We start from the raw sequence: 16,754 nt of genomic DNA, 5'->3' as shown, positions 1-16,754 counted from the left end.
TCCTGCCCTGCCCTCAAAGCTCTCAGTCCCTGAGTCCCTGCCCTCTCCAAAGGAAGCCCCCCAGTCCTGGACACGAGGCCCAGCCAGCCATGAAGCCTGGGGAGGATGACCCCCTGCTCCAGGCCTTGGCGGTCTCAAGGATGGGATTTTAAGCCCCCTTTCATAGAGCAGGTGGACGATGGAGCGAAGCCTGACCGTGGGCGCTCCTGCTGGCTTTGGGGAGCTCTCTGGAGGCGCTGATCAGACGGCCTTCCTGCTGCTGGCTCTGGGCCAGTCCTTCAGCCTCTCCCAGCCTACAGCCTTTCGTAAGACGGTGAGTGATGGATTCTTCACACAGAAATCCTCCAGATCAACACGAAAAAGGCAGGAGCCCCCGTCAGGAAAATAGCAAAGGCTGTGAACAGGCTGTCTTCAGAAGAACTTTAAAAAGCTCATCAGCATAAGAAGAGGTGTTTAAAGTCATTTTTAAAATCAAGAAATGCAAATTAAAACACTTACAAGACAGACCTTCCCTTGCGCTGAACTGGTGAAGATGAGAAAGCTGGATGAGGAGGAGAGGGGTGTTGCCTGGGAGACTGGACCCAGCCGCGCAGTGTGCTGGGCGGTGGTCCAGGGAGCTGCGGTCCTGGCCAAGGTAGGTATTAACTGACCCTGCCACCTATCTGCTCCGCCCGGCTATAGCCCAGGGTCACAGGAGGACCCCTACGCAGCTGGCGCTGAGGCAGTGTGGCATCCGCCCCCCTGCTGTGTAACAAGCCAGCCCACTCACTGGCTTAAACATGCGACAGCCATTTGCTTTGCTTGTGAAACTCCCACCTCGGCAGGGTTCAGTGGGGACATCTTGTCTCTGCCCCACCTGCAGCATCAGCTAAGTCAGCTTCCAAGTTGGGGTGACCCAAGATCAAGGGGTTGGAGTCATCTGGAGATTGGTCTACACGTCTGCCATCAGCGAGGGTCTCGGCTGTGGGAACAGCCGTGGCGTGGGAGGCCTGCATTCGTTTCCTGTAACTAGCTACTGGGGAGCTTAAAACAACAAAAATTTACTCCCAAAGTCCTGAAGTCTGAAGTCAAGGCGTCCACAGGGCCGTGGCCCAGCAGAGTGCTAGACGAGAACCCTTTCCTGCCTCGTCCAGCTCCGGGGGCTCCTGCAGTCTCTGCCTGTCGCTGCAAGCCTCTGCATCCATCATGTGCCTCCTCCCGAAGTACGTAACCTTGCTCCTTACAAAGACGTCATTCTGACGGCTTAGGGTCCACCCTAATCCAGTCTGACTTAGTCTTAACTTGATTATAGCTCCAAAGATCCTATTTCCAAATATGTTCACATTCCCGGGTTCCATGGAGTTTGGACATTATTCAGCCTTCATCATTCGGCCCCTTCATGCAGCTGCTTTCCTCCCAGTATGTGGCTAGGTCCCAAGATTGAGCGTCTCAAGACAGCAAGGCAGTTTTATGACTTAACCTGGAAAGCCATGCAACGTCACTTCCATTCAACGGGTCTTCTATGGGACTACTCCTCTAAGGGAGGACGATGCAAAGACCTGCTCAGGTTCGAGTGGCACACTGAGACAGAGCCATGCTCCCTGGAATAGCACACAGCAGTTAACAGCAAACACCTGGGGCCACGCAAACAGCACTCAAGAGCAGGAGCGGAGAAGCAGGGCTGGATACAGAGCAGAACGTCGGATCCGGTGCCTGGAAGCGACTCTGACCTAGGCAGAAAAGCGCCTTCACGCCGCCTCAAAGAGGCCCGGGTTGCTGATTTGTTGGGTTTTTTTGGTGGGGGGAGGAGGGTGCGGCGCCCCCAGCAGTGGGAGCGCGGAGTCCTAACGACTGGACCGCCAGGAAAGTCTCCTGAGGTTGCAGTTTTAAATGACGCTGAAACGCCCGGCCGGCTTCCACCTGGAGCACTGGCCCCGCCAGAGGGCGGCTCGACGCCTCCCTCCCTCCCGTATCTGGTCAATCCCGTTAGGCAACGAGAAGGGTCCTGTCCCTGTTGGGGTAGCCCCGCCCCCAGGAGATTGCCCCGCCCCGCGTCCGGTCCCCGCTCCCGGCAGGCGCACGAAGAGCCACGGTACCTGCTTCCTCGGCACCCTGGCGCTCCCGAGGGTCCAGCTCAGGAGGTCGGCGCCCGCCTCGGTGGGAGCGTCCGCGGTGTGCCCCCTGTCCTTGGCTCCGCAGTCCGTGGCGGTTCGTGCTCCCGGGCCCTCACCAGGCCCCGCCCTGTCCGCGTTGGCGGAGGGGGCGGTGCCCGAAGAGACCCCGCCCCTAACGTCACGGCCGAGGGGTGGAGCCGGCCCGACGGAAGCGAGGTGCTGCTGGAGAGGCCCGAACAGAGCAGCGGGCGCTCGGGGACTGCTGGTGAGAGACAGGTAGGGCTGTCGTCCTCCGGGCCCACAGCACGATCTGCTGGGCAAAGGGGTCTCTGCTCGGGAAGGGAAACTCAGGTGGCGTACGTCTCCAGGGAAGGGGGTGCTGTAGATACCAGGGGCGCACAGTTGGTGGGGGACCTGTGGATGCAGGCGAGGGCTCTGGAGGCGCGCAGCGGGCAGGGAGGGACCTCTGCGTCCTGATACCCTATTCCCGCCCGCCAGCATGGGCAGCAGCTCGCTGTCCGAGGACTACCGTCTGTGCCTGGAGCGCGAACTTAGGCACGGCCGCGCGGGCGTGTGCGGGGACCCATCGCTACGCGCCGTGCTCTGGCACATCCTGGTGGAAGACTTCGACCTGCATGGGGCGCTGCAGGATGACGCGCTGGCACTACTCACCGATGGCCTGTGGGGCCGCGCCGACCTGGCCCCTGCGCTACGCGGCCTGGCCCGCGCCTTCGAGCTGCTGGAGTTAGCCGCCGTGCACCTGTATCTGCTGCCTTGGAGGAAAGAGTTCACCACCATCAAGGTAGGGCGCCGAGCCGAGTGGGGGCCCCTGCCCAGGCTACTGGGAGTTGGCTACCATCGGGACGGTGGCTACCGTCGGGCCTAAGGGATTTCAGGTGTCCTCAGAGGCTGATAGGTTTCAGAGAGCTCAGTGTGCTGAAGGGTCCTGGGCGTGTTGGAGCATCTCTTGGCCGAGGTTCCCCTTTGTACTCCTGGGGCTGAGAACATGGGGTGCGTGGAGGTCACCCATTTGGATACCTGCCTTCCGAGGGGGATCCTGGTCCTTAAAGCTTGCATCACTGCCCTCCCCAAAGTAGCCTTGTGGCCCCAGTTACCATAGAAATCCTAGGACAGACACACAGGAAGGACTGGGCATTCCAGGGTCACCCTAATCTCTCCAGGAGAGATTTGTGGCTCCATTTGTGGAAGATGACATGGTTATCCCCTATGAAGTAGGCAGGGGCTGGGGGTGCCCCTGCATGTCCTAGTGGAGCCGGGCTAAACAAGTACCTAGCTCACCCCACAGCCTGGGTAGAGCTGAGCCCAGGGCCGGCCGGGCCCCTCCAGGTGAGCTGCAGGCTGGCAGGAGGGGGCAGGCTGCCTTCTGCTCTGAGCTAATTCAGAAGAGTGGGAAGGTAATGATGTCACTGGGCACGTGGGCGTCCGCCTCCACTGGTTGCCATGGCAGCAGCAGCCTCTCTCAGTGAGGTGAGCCGTGGAGCCCACTGCTCCACTGGGACACCTGCTGTTCTGAGGTTCTAGGACTTTCATTCATCCGTTCAGACGAGGGCAGGATGCAGCCCCATGGGGGGCCAAGAGCAGAACAGACAGGCCTGATCTTGACACGCTCACGGGCTTCAGCACTGGGCAGACCTGGATGGGGTCTGCTTCTGCCGGCTCTGTGGCTTGGGGCAAGTTACCTAATCTTTTGGAATCCATTCCTTCCTCCATGAAGCAAACACGAGGACAGTCTAGCGCAAGGTCCATTGTGAGGGGTGAAAGCCCAGCCCTGAGAACAGTCTTACTAGCAGTGCCCCATCTGTGGAGGTACTCTCATCAGCTGTAAGCAAAGGTACACTCACAGGGTCCCAGGATCAAGGAACTGTAGACACATGAGAGACACGTTATCGCCATCCTAGGGACGCTTCTAGTTCCTTTGCAGCCTGGAGCCTCCAAGAACTACAGATGTTCCATCCGTGTGGTGGAAAGCTGCACAGCTGGAGAAGTGAATGGCTAGGCCTCTGTCGTGTCAGGGAAAGCTCTCAGAAACTGGAAAAGCAGAGTTCAGAATGAGGCGTTTAGGAGGCTACCTGCTCAGAGCAAATAAGCACTTGTATTCTTTGTTTGCATGACCACTCAGCAGGTACACGGGAAACTAACTAAAGTAGCAAACCCCCACAGGTGAGAAGAGGTGGAGGGGACCCAGAGGGCAGCGAGATTTCTCAACAGGGCCTCTTTATTTAGTTTGTTCTATGACCCAGATGAAATGTGTTAGATTAAACAATTGTGATGCTGGGGCCTACCTCAGCCAGTGAGATCAGAGTTTCTGGGGGTGGCCCTGAGCATCTATGTTTTTTTTGTTTTTGGCCGCACAGCCTGCGGGATCTCAGTTCCCCGACCGGGGACTGAACCCAGGCCCCAGCAGTGAAAGTGCCAAATCCTAACCACAAGACCACCAGGGAACTCCCAGCATGTATGTTTTTAAACAGCTCCTCTGGAGGGAGCGTCAGCACATCCCAGACCGCCTTGGGGCCATGCCGCCCCCTGGGGTGAGGATGGTGGCCCCCAAAGCAAGGGAGTGCAGCTGAGGCGGGGGCAGGTCTGCGGGAGGGTGGGCTGCCGCCGACCGGCCCCCTCCCTTGCAGACTTTCTCAGGGGGCTACGTGCACGTGCTGAAGGGCGCACTCTCGGAGGACCTCCTCATCCAGAGCTTCCAGAAGATGGGCTATGTGCGCAGGGACGACCACCGCCTTATGGTGGCTGCCCTGCCCCCCGCCCGCCAGCTTGTGCAGGTGGCCCTGGGCTGCTTTGCCCTGCGGCTGGAGTGTGAGATCCTGGGCGAGGTGCTGGCGCAGCTGGGCACCAGCATGCTGCCAGCCGAGGAGCTGCTGCAGGCACGGCGGGCCAGCGCGGATGTGGCCTCCTGCGTGGCCTGGCTGCAGCAGCGACTAGCCCGCGAAGAAGAGCCGCCACCTGTTCCCCCCCGTGGCTCCCCGGCCCGGTGCCAGGCCCGGCTGGACCTGTACCGGGACCTGCAGGAGGATGAGGGCTCAGATGAGACCAGCCTATACGGGGGACCCTCGCCAGGCCCCGACTCACCCCCCTCGGAGCTAGCCTGCCAGCCTCTGTTCTGGGAGCAGAGCGCCAGACTGTGGGGCGTGGGGGGCGGGGCCTGGGAGGCTGAGGCCAGCAGCCCGGCCTCGGAGGAGGAGCCCGAGGCCGAGGCCTTCTCCCTCCTCTCACTGCGCCAAGAGCTGCTCAGTCGGCCCGGAGACCTGGCCGCCCCCCAAGCCCCTGGAGCCCCTGAGCAGGCCAGCCCCCCACGAGTCCCCGAGCCCCCCGGCTACCAGACACACAGCTGCCTGGGCCCTGGCGCCCTCCCCACCCTCTGCTGTGACACGTGTCGCCAGCTGCACACTTCCCACTGTGCCACCCTGGCCACCTGCCGCCCGGGCCACCCTTTGCGCGCCCTGCACGGAAACCACCAGCGGCGCCTGTGGCTGCAGCGAGCCCAGGTGGACACCTTGCTCTACGATGCCCCTAGGCCCGCCTGGCCCTAGGCCCAGGGCTTTCTGGAGACATGTTCCGTGGTGCTTTTCTGGGCCTCATCCCTCCTCAGACCCGGGCCACTGGCCACCCTGCCCCTCCTGCCCCCCAGGGGTGCTGAGCACAGCGGCAGGTCGGGGGGCATGGAGACTCGACCCCGCTACGTGAGAGGTGGGGGCCGTCTTCCTCGGAAAGCTGCCGGCCCGCCCCCAGGGAGCACCCTCTCCCTCCTCTCCCACCCCTCCCCGGCCCCACCACTGGCCCCAGCGCCGCAGCTCCTGACCTGCTCCCTGCAAGTGCCCAAAGGGGTGCTCCACAGAGGAGTGTCCTTGGGGGCTCAGGTGACCTCATGAGCCCCGGAGCTTTGCTAAGACCATTCTAGGGGCTCTGCCAGGTGCATGGCTGACCCGGCTGAGGGGACCTGGTCCCCCATGGGTGTCACAGACCAGCACTGAATGAGCTGAGTGCTGGCCTGAGACCAGCCCCATGGGCTCCAGTCAGAGCTGGGCGGGGAAGCTGGACCCAAGGACAGAAGAGAAATGATCTAGTCTCCAGCCAGAGTGAGTGCCCAAGAGTTCCAGAGAACAGCAGGCGGGAGACGGGGAGCCACGGAGCCCGAGAGGCTGTCACCCCACTTCCGGGCGGAGCGTGGGGGCTTCTGAGCAATCTTCCTGCTACATCTTCCTGCTGTCCGGCTTCGGAAGGCAGGGTGAGAGATCTCCAAGGCTCCCACCCCAGAGCCCACCTGGGTCCCGTGGTAAAGATGCACCAGCTGCCAGCCGCCAGCCCGCTCACAGGGCTGGAGGGGGTGGGTCTGCCCACCTGGGCCTGGGGTGGAGCCAGTCTTGTGTGTGGCCCCTCCCCCCACACCTGTCTGTCACGCGAATCACAACCTCAAAGTACATTAAAGGACGCTGGATCCAGCTGTGTCTGTGAGGAAAGCGTTTATCTCTCCGAGGCCCAACCATGTCCCTCCCCAGGAGCCTCAGTGGGGAGTGGGCACAGGGCACAGCCCCCAACCCAGGGGCTGTCCCTCTGGTGGGCTCAGAGCTGCCCAGACTCTAGTCCACCAAGCTGGCGGCACCCCACACCCCACCCCTCCTTCCCACTCTGAGTCCTGCAGCCCCAGCGGGGGGGTCACTGTAGCCTCTCCCTTCCTAGGCCGACCCTGGGGATCAAGTGGGGACAAAAGTGACCACGTGGGGTCTGCTCATCCCAAGCCAGAGACACCTCCTGAGATGGGCCCAGCCAAATTTCCTCCTGGGAAGTGAGGGTCTGAGGGCTTGGCAACAGGTGGCCCCAGCCCAGCCACCAGATGGCAGAGCCATGAGATGACAGAGCCACCAGGTGGCGCCCGGCAGGGTGTCTGGGCCTGCAGGACGCACCCACCGGCATCCCCCATGTCCACACGCTGCCGTTCTGGGGCAGCGGTGGGCAGAGGTGCAGGAAGCGGTGCAGTCAGCTGGAGCAGCTGGTCGGTCCTGGCCGAGGGACAGGCCGGGCCGCAGGGGCCCCCGCCCTCAGGGCTTGCAGCGCCGGCTCTGGCTCTCAGCGCCTGAGGATGTGGCCGGGGCAGCACGCTTGTTGCGGTGGTGGGGGAAAGTGGGCATGAGCTCCGGCTCGCAGGCTGCAGGGAGGGGGCTGCTCAGCGCCGGGTGGGAAGGGCCCCCCACGCCTCCCTCTGCTCCCCTCCTGGCCCTGCACACGGTTCCTGCGGCACGAGCAGCCCGTGCCTGCTCGGGCCCCACTGCCCACCTGCCCAACAGCGGCCCCGGCCCGGACAGGGACCCCCAGCCAAGCGCCGGCCAGGGGGTGGGGGAGACTCACGCAGGGGCTTCTCCTTGAAGTAGGAGCTCTCCAGGCAGTCGCCGGCCGTCGCCCTGGAGAGAAGGCCTTGCCGTTCATGGGGCCTGGCCCATCTCCCTCACACCTGCCCCGCACGGCAGACAGCTGGGTGGCAGGTAGGGACCAGGGGCCCAGAAACCGACAGGAGCCTCAGAAAGGGCTTCATGACCTGGGCGGGCAGAGGCCCAGGCCTCACAGGCATGTCTGGGAGGGGCCCTCTCAGTCACGGCGCCCCTGCCCGCCCGCAGGCCGGGTCAGCACCTTTTCTTGGGGTCGTACATGAAGAGAAGGTTCAGCAGGCGCAGGCCGGCCTCCGAGAGCCACGGGAACTTGTGCTTCAGGTTGTTGTAGGGCTGCTTCCTCAGACTGTACTGGCTCACCAGTGGCAGCTGGGAGAAGCCCTGTGTGGGGGAGGGGGAGTGGCAGCTGCAGGCTGGCGGCCGGCAGGGGGCAGGAGAGGGGAGGGCAGGGCCGGCACTCACCGGCCAGATGTTCTCACTGGGTGTCCCCAGCAGCTGTACGATCAGGTCCACCTGGTGGATCTCGGAAGCGCCGGGCAGAAGGGGCTTATGGGCCAGCAGCTCGGCCAGGATGCAGCCCACGGCCCTGCAGGGGAGCACGGGGCCTCGCCTCAGCTCCTCCGGCCCCGCAGAGCACCACTCCGCCCGGCCCCGGCCCCCGGGCGCTGGGGTCAGAGGACGGGGGCAGAGCTGGGAGGAGGCCACGACGGGAAGGCAGGTGACCACTGGGTTCTCCCCCCGGGCCACGTGAGCTGGCACCAGCAGGCCTCTCTGAGTGGCCACAAGGGCGGGTCCTCAGTGATGGGGGCCGTGAACGCCGAAGCCGTCTTACACTGCCTCTCGGGACCCCAGGCGCAGGCCCACCTTCCTGGGAGTTGGGAGGCTGGCGAGACCCCAGCCCCACTCCTGCCCCGCCAGCTCCCACAAGACCACCCCGCCCTGCCCAAGGCCCCGGGTGCATCCACCCCTCACCACATGTCGATGCTGGTGGTCTGCGTGGTGGTCCCCAGCAGCAGTTCAGGGGCTCGGTACCTGCGAACAGGAGCCCCCACCTTGGGTCTGGCAGTTCCTCTCCTCTGGCCCGGCCTCCACGAGGCACCGTGGCTCTGCACCAGCCTACCCACCGGCCACCACCGGCCCTGAGAGCCAGAGTCAGCCTGGACGATGGAGCATGAAGCCCAGCTCGGCTGTCCCTTCCACTAAACCCGACAAACACAGCACACGAGGCAGCAGCTGCTGTCACTGGATGGCTCCCGCGTGCTGCAGTGTCCTGTGCTGGCCCGTTCTACACAGGTCGGGGCTGAGTGACACACGGCAGAAAGCATCCTGCCCTAAAGCACAACCCCGTTCTTCAAAATGTCGAGTGAGAAATAATTACAGAGGACATGCACTGTTCTGTCCTCCCGTCGGTGGAGACACCGCCCCTTGCGAGCAGCTCAGAGCAGCACCCCGTCTGGACGGGGCAGGTCCTTCCCGGTGGCAGCCCTGCTCGGCCTCAGGAGCCATCCACACGCAGCCTCTGAGTGTGTGCAGCCCCACAGCCTAAAATCCTCCCAGGTCCTTGAGCAGCTTCAGCGTGACCCCCCACTTCCCATGGTCCCCAGGGACTCACCAGAGGGTGACCACCTTGGGGGTCATTGGCTTCAGCGGGATGCCATAGGCCCGGGCCAGGCCGAAATCCGCTGGACAGACGGGAGGGAGAGTGTCACCCAGTGAAGACTGTCCACTGACGTTTGCAACCAGCTTGTAGCGTGCAGGGTGCTTATCGGGACCGGCCTGCCGCCCCGTCGAGGTGGCGCTCATGGTGGCCCCCACCAAAGAGCCAGCACCTGCACCCACCTGTCTTCACGCAGCCCTTATCCGTCATGAGCAAGTTGGAGACCTTCAGATCCCTGTGACAAAAAGAGAACACCAGTGCTTCCCGGGAAACTGCGTGGGGAAAGAGGCTGTCACCGTCGCAGTGACGCTTAGAACATTTCCCCATACGTCTCCTCCTGTCCGTCGCAGTGATGCTTAGAACATTTCCCCATACGTCTCCTCCTGTTTGCACTTTTTTTTTTTTTTTTCCGGTACGCGGGCCTCTCACTGTTGTGGCCTCTCCCGTTGCGGAGCACAGGCTCCGGACGCGCAGGCTCAGCGGCCATGGCTCAGGGGCCCAGCCGCTCCACTGCATGTGGGATCTTCCCGGACCGGGGCACGAACCCGTGTCCCCTGCATCGGCAGGCGGACTCTCAACCACTGCGCCACCAAGGAAGCCCCTGTTTGCACTTTTTAATTTTTTTTATGTGGACCATTTTTAAAGTCTTCACTGAATTTGTTACAATATTGCTTCTGGGTTTTTTTAGGGTTTTTTTTGCGGTACGCGGGCCTTTCACTGCTGTGGCCTCTCCCATTGCGGAGCACAGGCTCCGGACGCGCAGGCTCAGCGGCCATGGCTCATGGGCCCAGCCGCTCCGCAGCATGTGGGATCTTCCCGCACCGGGGCACGAACCCACGTCCCCTGCATCGGCAGGCGGACCCCCAACCACTGCGCCACCAGGGAAGCCCTACTGCTTCTTTTTTATGCTTTGGATTTTCTGGCCGCGAGGCATGTGGGATCTTAGCTCCCCGACCAGCGATCGAACCCGCACCCCCTGCATTGGAAGGCAAAGTCTAAACCACTGGACCGCCATGAAGTCCCTGCACTTCTTAAAAATAAGGAGGGCAGGCAGTGCAAGGCGATTTGGCAGCTGGGAACACCAGAGAGAGCTCTCAGTAACTTTCTGAGAAACTGGCAGAGGCGGCCTTGAGCCCAGGTCTGACTTCCAGGGCTGTGTCTGATCCCCACCCAGGCCATGCGAGCCACCGAGGGCACACGGAACTGCTGCCTGCAAGGTCCTGCCCAGGCCTGCAAGACCCTCCCCTCTGCCCCTCCAGTCTCTGCCCTTCCTGGCCTGCCTTCCAGTAAGGCTCTCTCCAAGGCAGCACTTCTCAGAGCCTGACTCGCTCACACCATCGGCCCCCCAGAGGAGAAAACAGGTATTATCTGCTCTTGGACCATCCGCCAGGAGCAGTCACAGAACGTCTACTGCATCGAGGCTGTGCCTGCTCCTCTCCTGGATACTGGGCAACGTCAACTGGCACTGGGTCAGTACTGGCAGTCACACTTCCCCCATGTCACAAACCAGCACTCCTCTGGAAAAATGTTTCCTGAGGCCCCGCCCCCTTCCAGGCCCGTGGACCCCGCCCACCTGTGGATGATGAAGTTCCGGTGCAAGTACTGGAGGCCCCGGAGCACCTGCAGCACGATGCACTTGACCTGTAGAGGGCCAGGATGCAGGGTCAGGGCAGCCTGCGTCTGCCACAGTGCGCCGAGCAAGGACGTGGGAAGCCCGCCACCAGAGCCCGCAGCCTCAAACCTGCGCCTCAGAGAAGGGTGTTGGCATGTTCTCCAGAAGGCTGGCCAGGTCCTGCTCACAGTAACCCATCACCAGGAAGATGCTGAAAAGAAGAGGGGGAAACGCAGGCCACCTCCCACCTCCTCCCAAGTGGGCCAAGGGACCCTCCTGGGGCAGCAGGAAGGGCAAGAGGGAGGGGCGGGCAGGACCCAATGCGGGGGCAGCAAGCGGCCCACTCACCTCTCCAGGTGGTTCCCCACAACCACCTCCTTCAGCTCCACGATGTTCGGATGGCGGAGGCGAAGGAGAAGCGTGATCTCTCGAAGGCTGCTGATGGGGACCCCTGCAACCCAGCGCGGCCTCAGCGAGCCCACCCCTGCAGTCAGGACCCCCTGACAGCCTCTGGGACCGCCCCCTGCAGACAGGGACCCCTGACAGCCTCTGGGACCGCCCCCTGCAGACAGGGACCCCTGACAGCCTCTGTGACCCCCCCGTGCAGACAGGGACCCCTGACAGCCTCTGTGACGCCCAGTCCTGCAGACAGGGACCCCTGACAGCCTCTGTGACCCCCCCCCCCGCAGACAGGGACCCCTGACAGCCTCTGTGACGCCCAGTCCTGCAGACAGGGACCCCTGACAGCCTCTGTGACGCTCCCCTGCACACAGGGACCCCTGACAGCCAGCTACTCAGTGAGCCCCCAACCCCTGTCTACATCCCCTCTCAGGGACCCCCATGCCCGCCGCTGTCAGGGCTCTGCCTGCTACTTCAGGGAGAAGCAAGGCCATCCTAACCAGCACCTTTAACTCTTCCCTCCTTCATCAAATGCAAGCAGCACTCTGTACTGACCCCTGTGCATGGCAGGTGGCCCCCAGTGCGCCCAGCACAGCCCTGCCTGCACAGGCAGCCACGGGGCTGTCGGCAGGGCGGCGTGGAGCACACAGGTGCTGCCGGCTCAGTCTTGGGTGGGAAAGCCCTGTGGAGGGGTGACGCTGAGCTGAGACAGAAGATGAGGCAGTCACCCAAGGGGAGGGTGAAGGGGATGAACCGCACAGGGCTTAGGGGGGCTGAGGCCTAGACTGTGTGGCAGGGGCCAGGCTGCAGCCCCCAGAGATCAGCCTCCTCTGACCATCATGCAGACACCCTTGGGAAAGCAGGCGCGACTCGGGGGCGGGCCTCAGGCAACTCACACCTTCCTCCCCCTCCCACGTGAGCTCAGAGTGGTCCGGCGGCCCCTCCGTGCTCACCATCCTTCTCCTTGTCCATCCGCACTTTCTTCAGGGCAACAATCTCATCCGTTTGGGTATCCCGGGCCCTGTCTGCAATGGAAACTCCTCCAGGATAGGCTCCAAGCCCGACCCCACCGTGTGGCCTCCTGCCCCACAGGGGCTCCCTTCTTTTCCCCCTTGACTGCTGGGTACCCTGTGGCAGCCCGTCCACACTCCTCGCAAGCAGCACCCGACCCTGCGAGATGTGCTCCCTGGGGAGTCCTCTGGCTTGAGCTGGTACAGGGCCCCTGGTTGTGAGAAGCTCCCTGTAGGTTTTCCTTCTTAGAGCTGGTATGCAGATCACTGCTTTGTGCTCTGCGGTTACTATGTTCTAACAGCAAATAAGGTAGCTTATCTTGAAAAAGGAACTCTTATTTTGTCAAAGCTGGCTCCCCAAAGCACTGTGCTAAATTGTGCATCTTCCAAACCCGCAGCAGTTTGACGCACACCAACGTCCCAGCTACTGTGGATGCAGCTCTGGCTATAACAGCTACCTCTACTCACGGGTACACATTAGCAACCTGATGCTTGTGTTTATTCAGGAGTGGTGTGAAATCTATGGCAATTACACCAGGGATTAGAGGTCACCTGTCCCCTCCTTCCAGCCCTGCCACAGCTACTGCTGGGACAGTCCCTGGGCGCCCAGGCCTCCCACCGTGGCCACTCACACACAATGCCGTAGGTGCCTTCCCCAATGCGGTTCAGCTTCTCAAACTCCTTCACGCTCCGGCACCGTCCCAGCTGAAAGAGAGAGGTGCTGGCGGTGAGGGGATCCGGCAGCTAATGGCACCAGAGATGGATATGGACACGCAATTGGTACCAAAAAGCCAGCTCGTGTCCTGCTCACCAAACAGAAAGGTCACCACACACCTGGGTTTGCAGGTGAGAAAATGGGGTGATGATGCTGGCCTCTTTGAATGTGATATCAAAGACGGTCTAACCACTCCCTTTCAATTCCATGGTCCAGATGTGTGCTGCCCAAAAGGAGGAACCGCCAGCCACATTTGGTTAAAATTAACTAAAATGAAAGTAAAAGTCCATTTCTTCAGCTGCATAAGCCATGTGAAGCGCTCGATGGCCCCACGCAGCTGTGGTGACCATCCTGGACGATTCAGAAAACAGAACATTTCCACCATCACAGAAAGTCCCCTGAACAGCACCGCTCTAAATTATGCTCTGGGGTTTTCTCCGGCAGTCCACTGGATAGAACTGCGCACTCTCAGTGCCGAGGGCCTGGATTCAATCCCTGACTGGGGGAACTGAAATCCCACAAGCTGCAGGGAGAGGCCATAAAGAAAGAAAGAAAGAAACAAGCAAGCTCTGGACGTGGAAAAAGCTTGAAGAACTTCTCAAAGCATCTACCAAGCACAGTGGAAACACTTCTGCGGCAAAAACTGTCTCAGTCATCCACACGTTACTTCTTCCTTTGGGTTATGAAACTGCCCAGGGGCACATAGCCACCCAGCTGGTGGCCACAGTTCCCAGCCTCCCTTGCAGCTGGGTGTGACCATGTGACTAAATCCTGGCCAATGGGATGCGGGCAGAAGGGACAAGTGCAACTTTTTGATCAAAGGAGGCTGCTTGCTGCTCACGCTTTCCTGCCCCTTGAGGCAGGCTGGGATTTGGGTGGGGCACAGGTGAAGCAAAGAGACAACCTGAGTGCCTGGCCCACCTGTGAGGCGTTAGGGGAGCCAGAAATAAAGTCCTGTACTTACGCCACTGTATTTTGGGGTCTCCATATTCTAGCAGAGAGCCTGTACCCTAATACACCGTCAGTTGTAGCAGAATCAATGAGCACCTCCCCTTGGGTTGGAGAAGCACGTGCGGCAAGGTTCAAGTTCTAAGAGCCCTTCTTTGGACTCCCTGCCTCTATGTATCTTGCCCGCCATCCTGGGGAACGGAGTCAGAGTCACCTGGCCTGTACTGAAGCCCTTCCACGGTTTCAGCTCAACCTAGTTGTCCTCTCTCTCCCGTGACCCCCTGGTGCTTCTTGTGCGCTCTGTGCTTCGCGGGACTTTGCTCCTGCTGCTGCCCAGGTCTGGCAAGAACCCTCCTCGTCTCTGCGTGTCCAAAACGCACTCACACTTACCCGCCCAGCAGAAATGCTACCTGCAAAACTGCTTCCTGGCCCCCAGCTGAAAGCATTCTTTCTCTGAAAAATCCCGACACTTTCGTCTCACAGCACCTACTATTGTGCACTGTCCTCGTCCGGGTATGTCTTAACTCCCCACTGAGAGCAGCTGCTGCGTGTCTCGGTGATGAACGACGGCGGCGGACGGCTCAAGGGGGGGGGGGGGTCCTGCGCTCACTCAGGCAGTATGTTAGGATCCTTACTGGGCACTGAGGCGGCCTCTCGGAGCACCAGCAAGTGTTTAAAACAATCCGCCGCCAGGGTTCACACCTGCCCCTGCACGAGCCGTCTACCTTGGAGAAACCACCCAACGCCCCTAAGCTTCACCCTCCTCACCTCTACAAAGGGTCCCCGAAAAGACTAAGTGACAGTTACACACGCAGAAGCCCCACACGGAGCAAGGCACGAACGAAGCTGCCGGGTCACAGGTGGGGCCCCGCGCACGGTGCACCCACAGCCCGGTGGGAGACACGCCTCCAACTCTTCCCATGGCTACTGTCTCCAGACACAAGGCGCCCGTCCCCGGCACAAAGCTAAGAAACGCCCGCGCTGCAGCGCGCTCTGGCCTAGGCGGCCGGAGGCCAGAGAGCCGGCCCTTCCCTCGCGCGGGCGTCACACGCCCCGGGGTCTGCGGACCGGCCGGGACCGGAGTCCCGGGCGGCCGCCGCCAGCTTCCGCGCCTGTCGCGAGGAGCTCTGGGACTGTCGTTCCCGCTCTCGCCGGAAACCTGGCGCTTTAGCGCGACACTGAGGGCCCCAGTGCGTTTCGGCTCCGCCCTGCCGCCGGCGAGGACACATCTACCCCGAGCAGCCCGTCGTCGCACCCTGTGCTCTGGAGGCACCGTGAAGAAGCCTTCCTTACGGATACACTTCAGACGGATCTGTTCCGGCTCCGGCTCCGGCTCCCCCATGCCGAGCTCAGCCCCACCCCACCCACCCCCACTTCCCATGTGCGCAGGCGCAGACGGGTATTCCTCGGAGCAAGCGCATGGCCTACTTCCGGGGCGTCCCCTCCTCAGCAACGGTTACCAAGGAAACCTCCCGAAGACCCGACCCCACCCACGAGGACCTCAACTCCTACGATGCACTCGAACTACCAAGCTTCTAGCTTTACTTTAGTTTTTTGTTTGTTTGTTTGTTTTGCGGTACGCGGGCCTCTCACTGTTGTGGCCTCTCCCGTTGCGGAGCACAGGCTCCGGACGCGCAGGCTCAGCGGCCATGGCTCACGGGCCCAGCCGCTCCGCAGCATGTGGGATCTTCCCGGACCGGGGCACGAACCCGCGTCCCCTGCATCGGCAGGCGGGCTCTCAACCACTGCGCCACCAGGGAGGCCCTACTTTAGTTTTAAGTGCGGGCACGTGACCGCGCTGGGGCGCTGAGTAACGGCCGCCGGAGGAGGAGGCCGAAGTCCGGGGGGCTGCAGTGGCCTGGGGGGTGGCTGCGGGGGCCGTGGCGGCCGCGGGGCCGCGGGAGCTGTGCTGGAGCGCTGACCTGGAGCCAGGGAGGGAGGAGGCTCGGGCAGGGCCAGTGGGGACCGAGAGCAGAGGGCGCGTCCGAGAGCTGTGTAAAGAACTGACAGGACGCGGCGACGGAGGGACTGTGGGACCAAAGGGTCACCTAACACATCCGTGTTGAGCACCCAGTACGTGCTCGGCCCTGTCAGGCTCTGCCCTGGCGGACCTTACATTCTAACTGGAGGCGGTAAACAAGGTAAGTAAAGCAGACGGCGTGCTAAGGAGAAAAACGAGGCAGGGCAGTGAGTGGCCCGTGTAGGAGGAGGGGTGCAGCTTCTCCTGTCACGGGGACTATACTGTAAATGCTAAAATGATGCGAATGTAAGTTCAGGGCGTTTGATAATTATGAAATTAAATAATCATGAGTCAAAAGTATTTAAACTAATTACCACATTCAGTTCATTCTGGTGGTTTTTGAATTCTGATAAGCTAAGCTCACGGCTAATAATGAGATTAGAATGAATGCCATGGTAAGTATAGTTTGGGGATTATTTGTTTGAGATGCTCAGGGCAGGGGTAGGAGGAGGGCAGTTTCTAGGTCATATAATAGAAATGCAACAGCTACTAGAAACTTTATAGAGAAGGCGAGGCATGCTGACCCAATGGGTTCAAATTCACCTTTGTATGGGCTTGATTTTTCTGTATAAATATTTAGTCATGGCAGTCAGGATACATAAATAAACATACTAAATAAATACAAATAAGGATGTTGATAATATGTTAGTAAACAATGTCAAGATGAGATTTCTTTTTTCTTGGGTTATACCAAAACTTATGGATTGAAAGTCACTTGTACTGTTTACTACTAAAGAATATGACCCTCATCAATAGACAGACCATGTGTACGGCCTGCTGATCGTTCCAGGAACGAAGGAAGCTGACATACACTGTCATCAGACTAAACGTTTGCGCTCGGACGGGCAGGGCACTCTCTCCAGCCACCTCGGAGGAGAATGGACTCTGA

General features: G+C 61.0%; 2 protein-coding genes across 4 annotated transcripts; one reads left to right on the top strand and one right to left on the bottom strand.

Annotated features, from left to right (window-relative positions):
- The first annotated feature begins 201 nt into the window (after window positions 1-201).
- SPATA2L (spermatogenesis associated 2 like) lies at window positions 202-6,549 on the top strand. Its single transcript, XM_082677119.1, has 4 exons — window positions 202-634; window positions 863-2,369; window positions 2,592-2,895; window positions 4,739-6,549. Exons 2-4 carry the CDS (start codon window positions 1,870-1,872, stop codon window positions 5,651-5,653), a joined length of 1,719 nt encoding a protein of 572 aa, XP_082533245.1. The 5' UTR covers window positions 202-634; window positions 863-1,869; the 3' UTR covers window positions 5,654-6,549.
- A 26-nt stretch (window positions 6,550-6,575) lies between these two features.
- CDK10 (cyclin dependent kinase 10) lies at window positions 6,576-15,226 on the bottom strand (the record flags this gene model as incomplete). 3 transcript variants are annotated; one of them, XM_082677116.1, is made up of 14 exons in its annotated part: window positions 6,576-7,266; window positions 7,467-7,519; window positions 7,746-7,885; window positions 7,967-8,090; window positions 8,477-8,536; window positions 9,117-9,186; window positions 9,344-9,396; window positions 10,735-10,802; window positions 10,903-10,984; window positions 11,122-11,224; window positions 12,126-12,197; window positions 12,815-12,887; window positions 13,017-13,164; window positions 15,101-15,199. In XM_082677116.1, 11 exons carry the CDS (start codon window positions 12,142-12,144, stop codon window positions 7,160-7,162), a joined length of 879 nt encoding a protein of 292 aa, XP_082533242.1. The 3 variants fall into 3 exon arrangements, with proteins under 3 accessions (XP_082533242.1, XP_082533241.1, XP_082533240.1); XM_082677115.1 differs by lacking the exon at window positions 13,017-13,164 and having other exon boundaries at window positions 15,101-15,208; XM_082677114.1 differs by lacking the exons at window positions 6,576-7,266; window positions 13,017-13,164 and having other exon boundaries at window positions 7,285-7,519; window positions 15,101-15,226.
- Between the last annotated feature and the right edge of the window lie 1,528 nt (window positions 15,227-16,754).

Source organism: Grampus griseus (genome assembly GCF_964374135.1).
Source record: "Grampus griseus genome assembly, chromosome: 19".
Classification (NCBI taxonomy): domain Eukaryota; kingdom Metazoa; phylum Chordata; class Mammalia; order Artiodactyla; family Delphinidae; genus Grampus; species Grampus griseus.
This window is presented reverse-complemented; position numbering and strand designations above follow the sequence as displayed.

Excerpts from the sequence above, each read along its gene's own strand:
- SPATA2L (XM_082677119.1), top strand. The coding sequence starts at position 1,870 with ATGACGCTGAAACGCCCGGCCGGCTTCCACCTGGAGCACTGGCCCCGC. Across the intron at positions 2,370-2,591 it reads GGACTGCTGGTGAGAGACAG|CATGGGCAGCAGCTCGCTGT; the intron begins GTAGGGCTGTCG and ends CCCGCCCGCCAG. Across the intron at positions 2,896-4,738 it reads AAGAGTTCACCACCATCAAG|ACTTTCTCAGGGGGCTACGT; the intron begins GTAGGGCGCCGA and ends CCTCCCTTGCAG.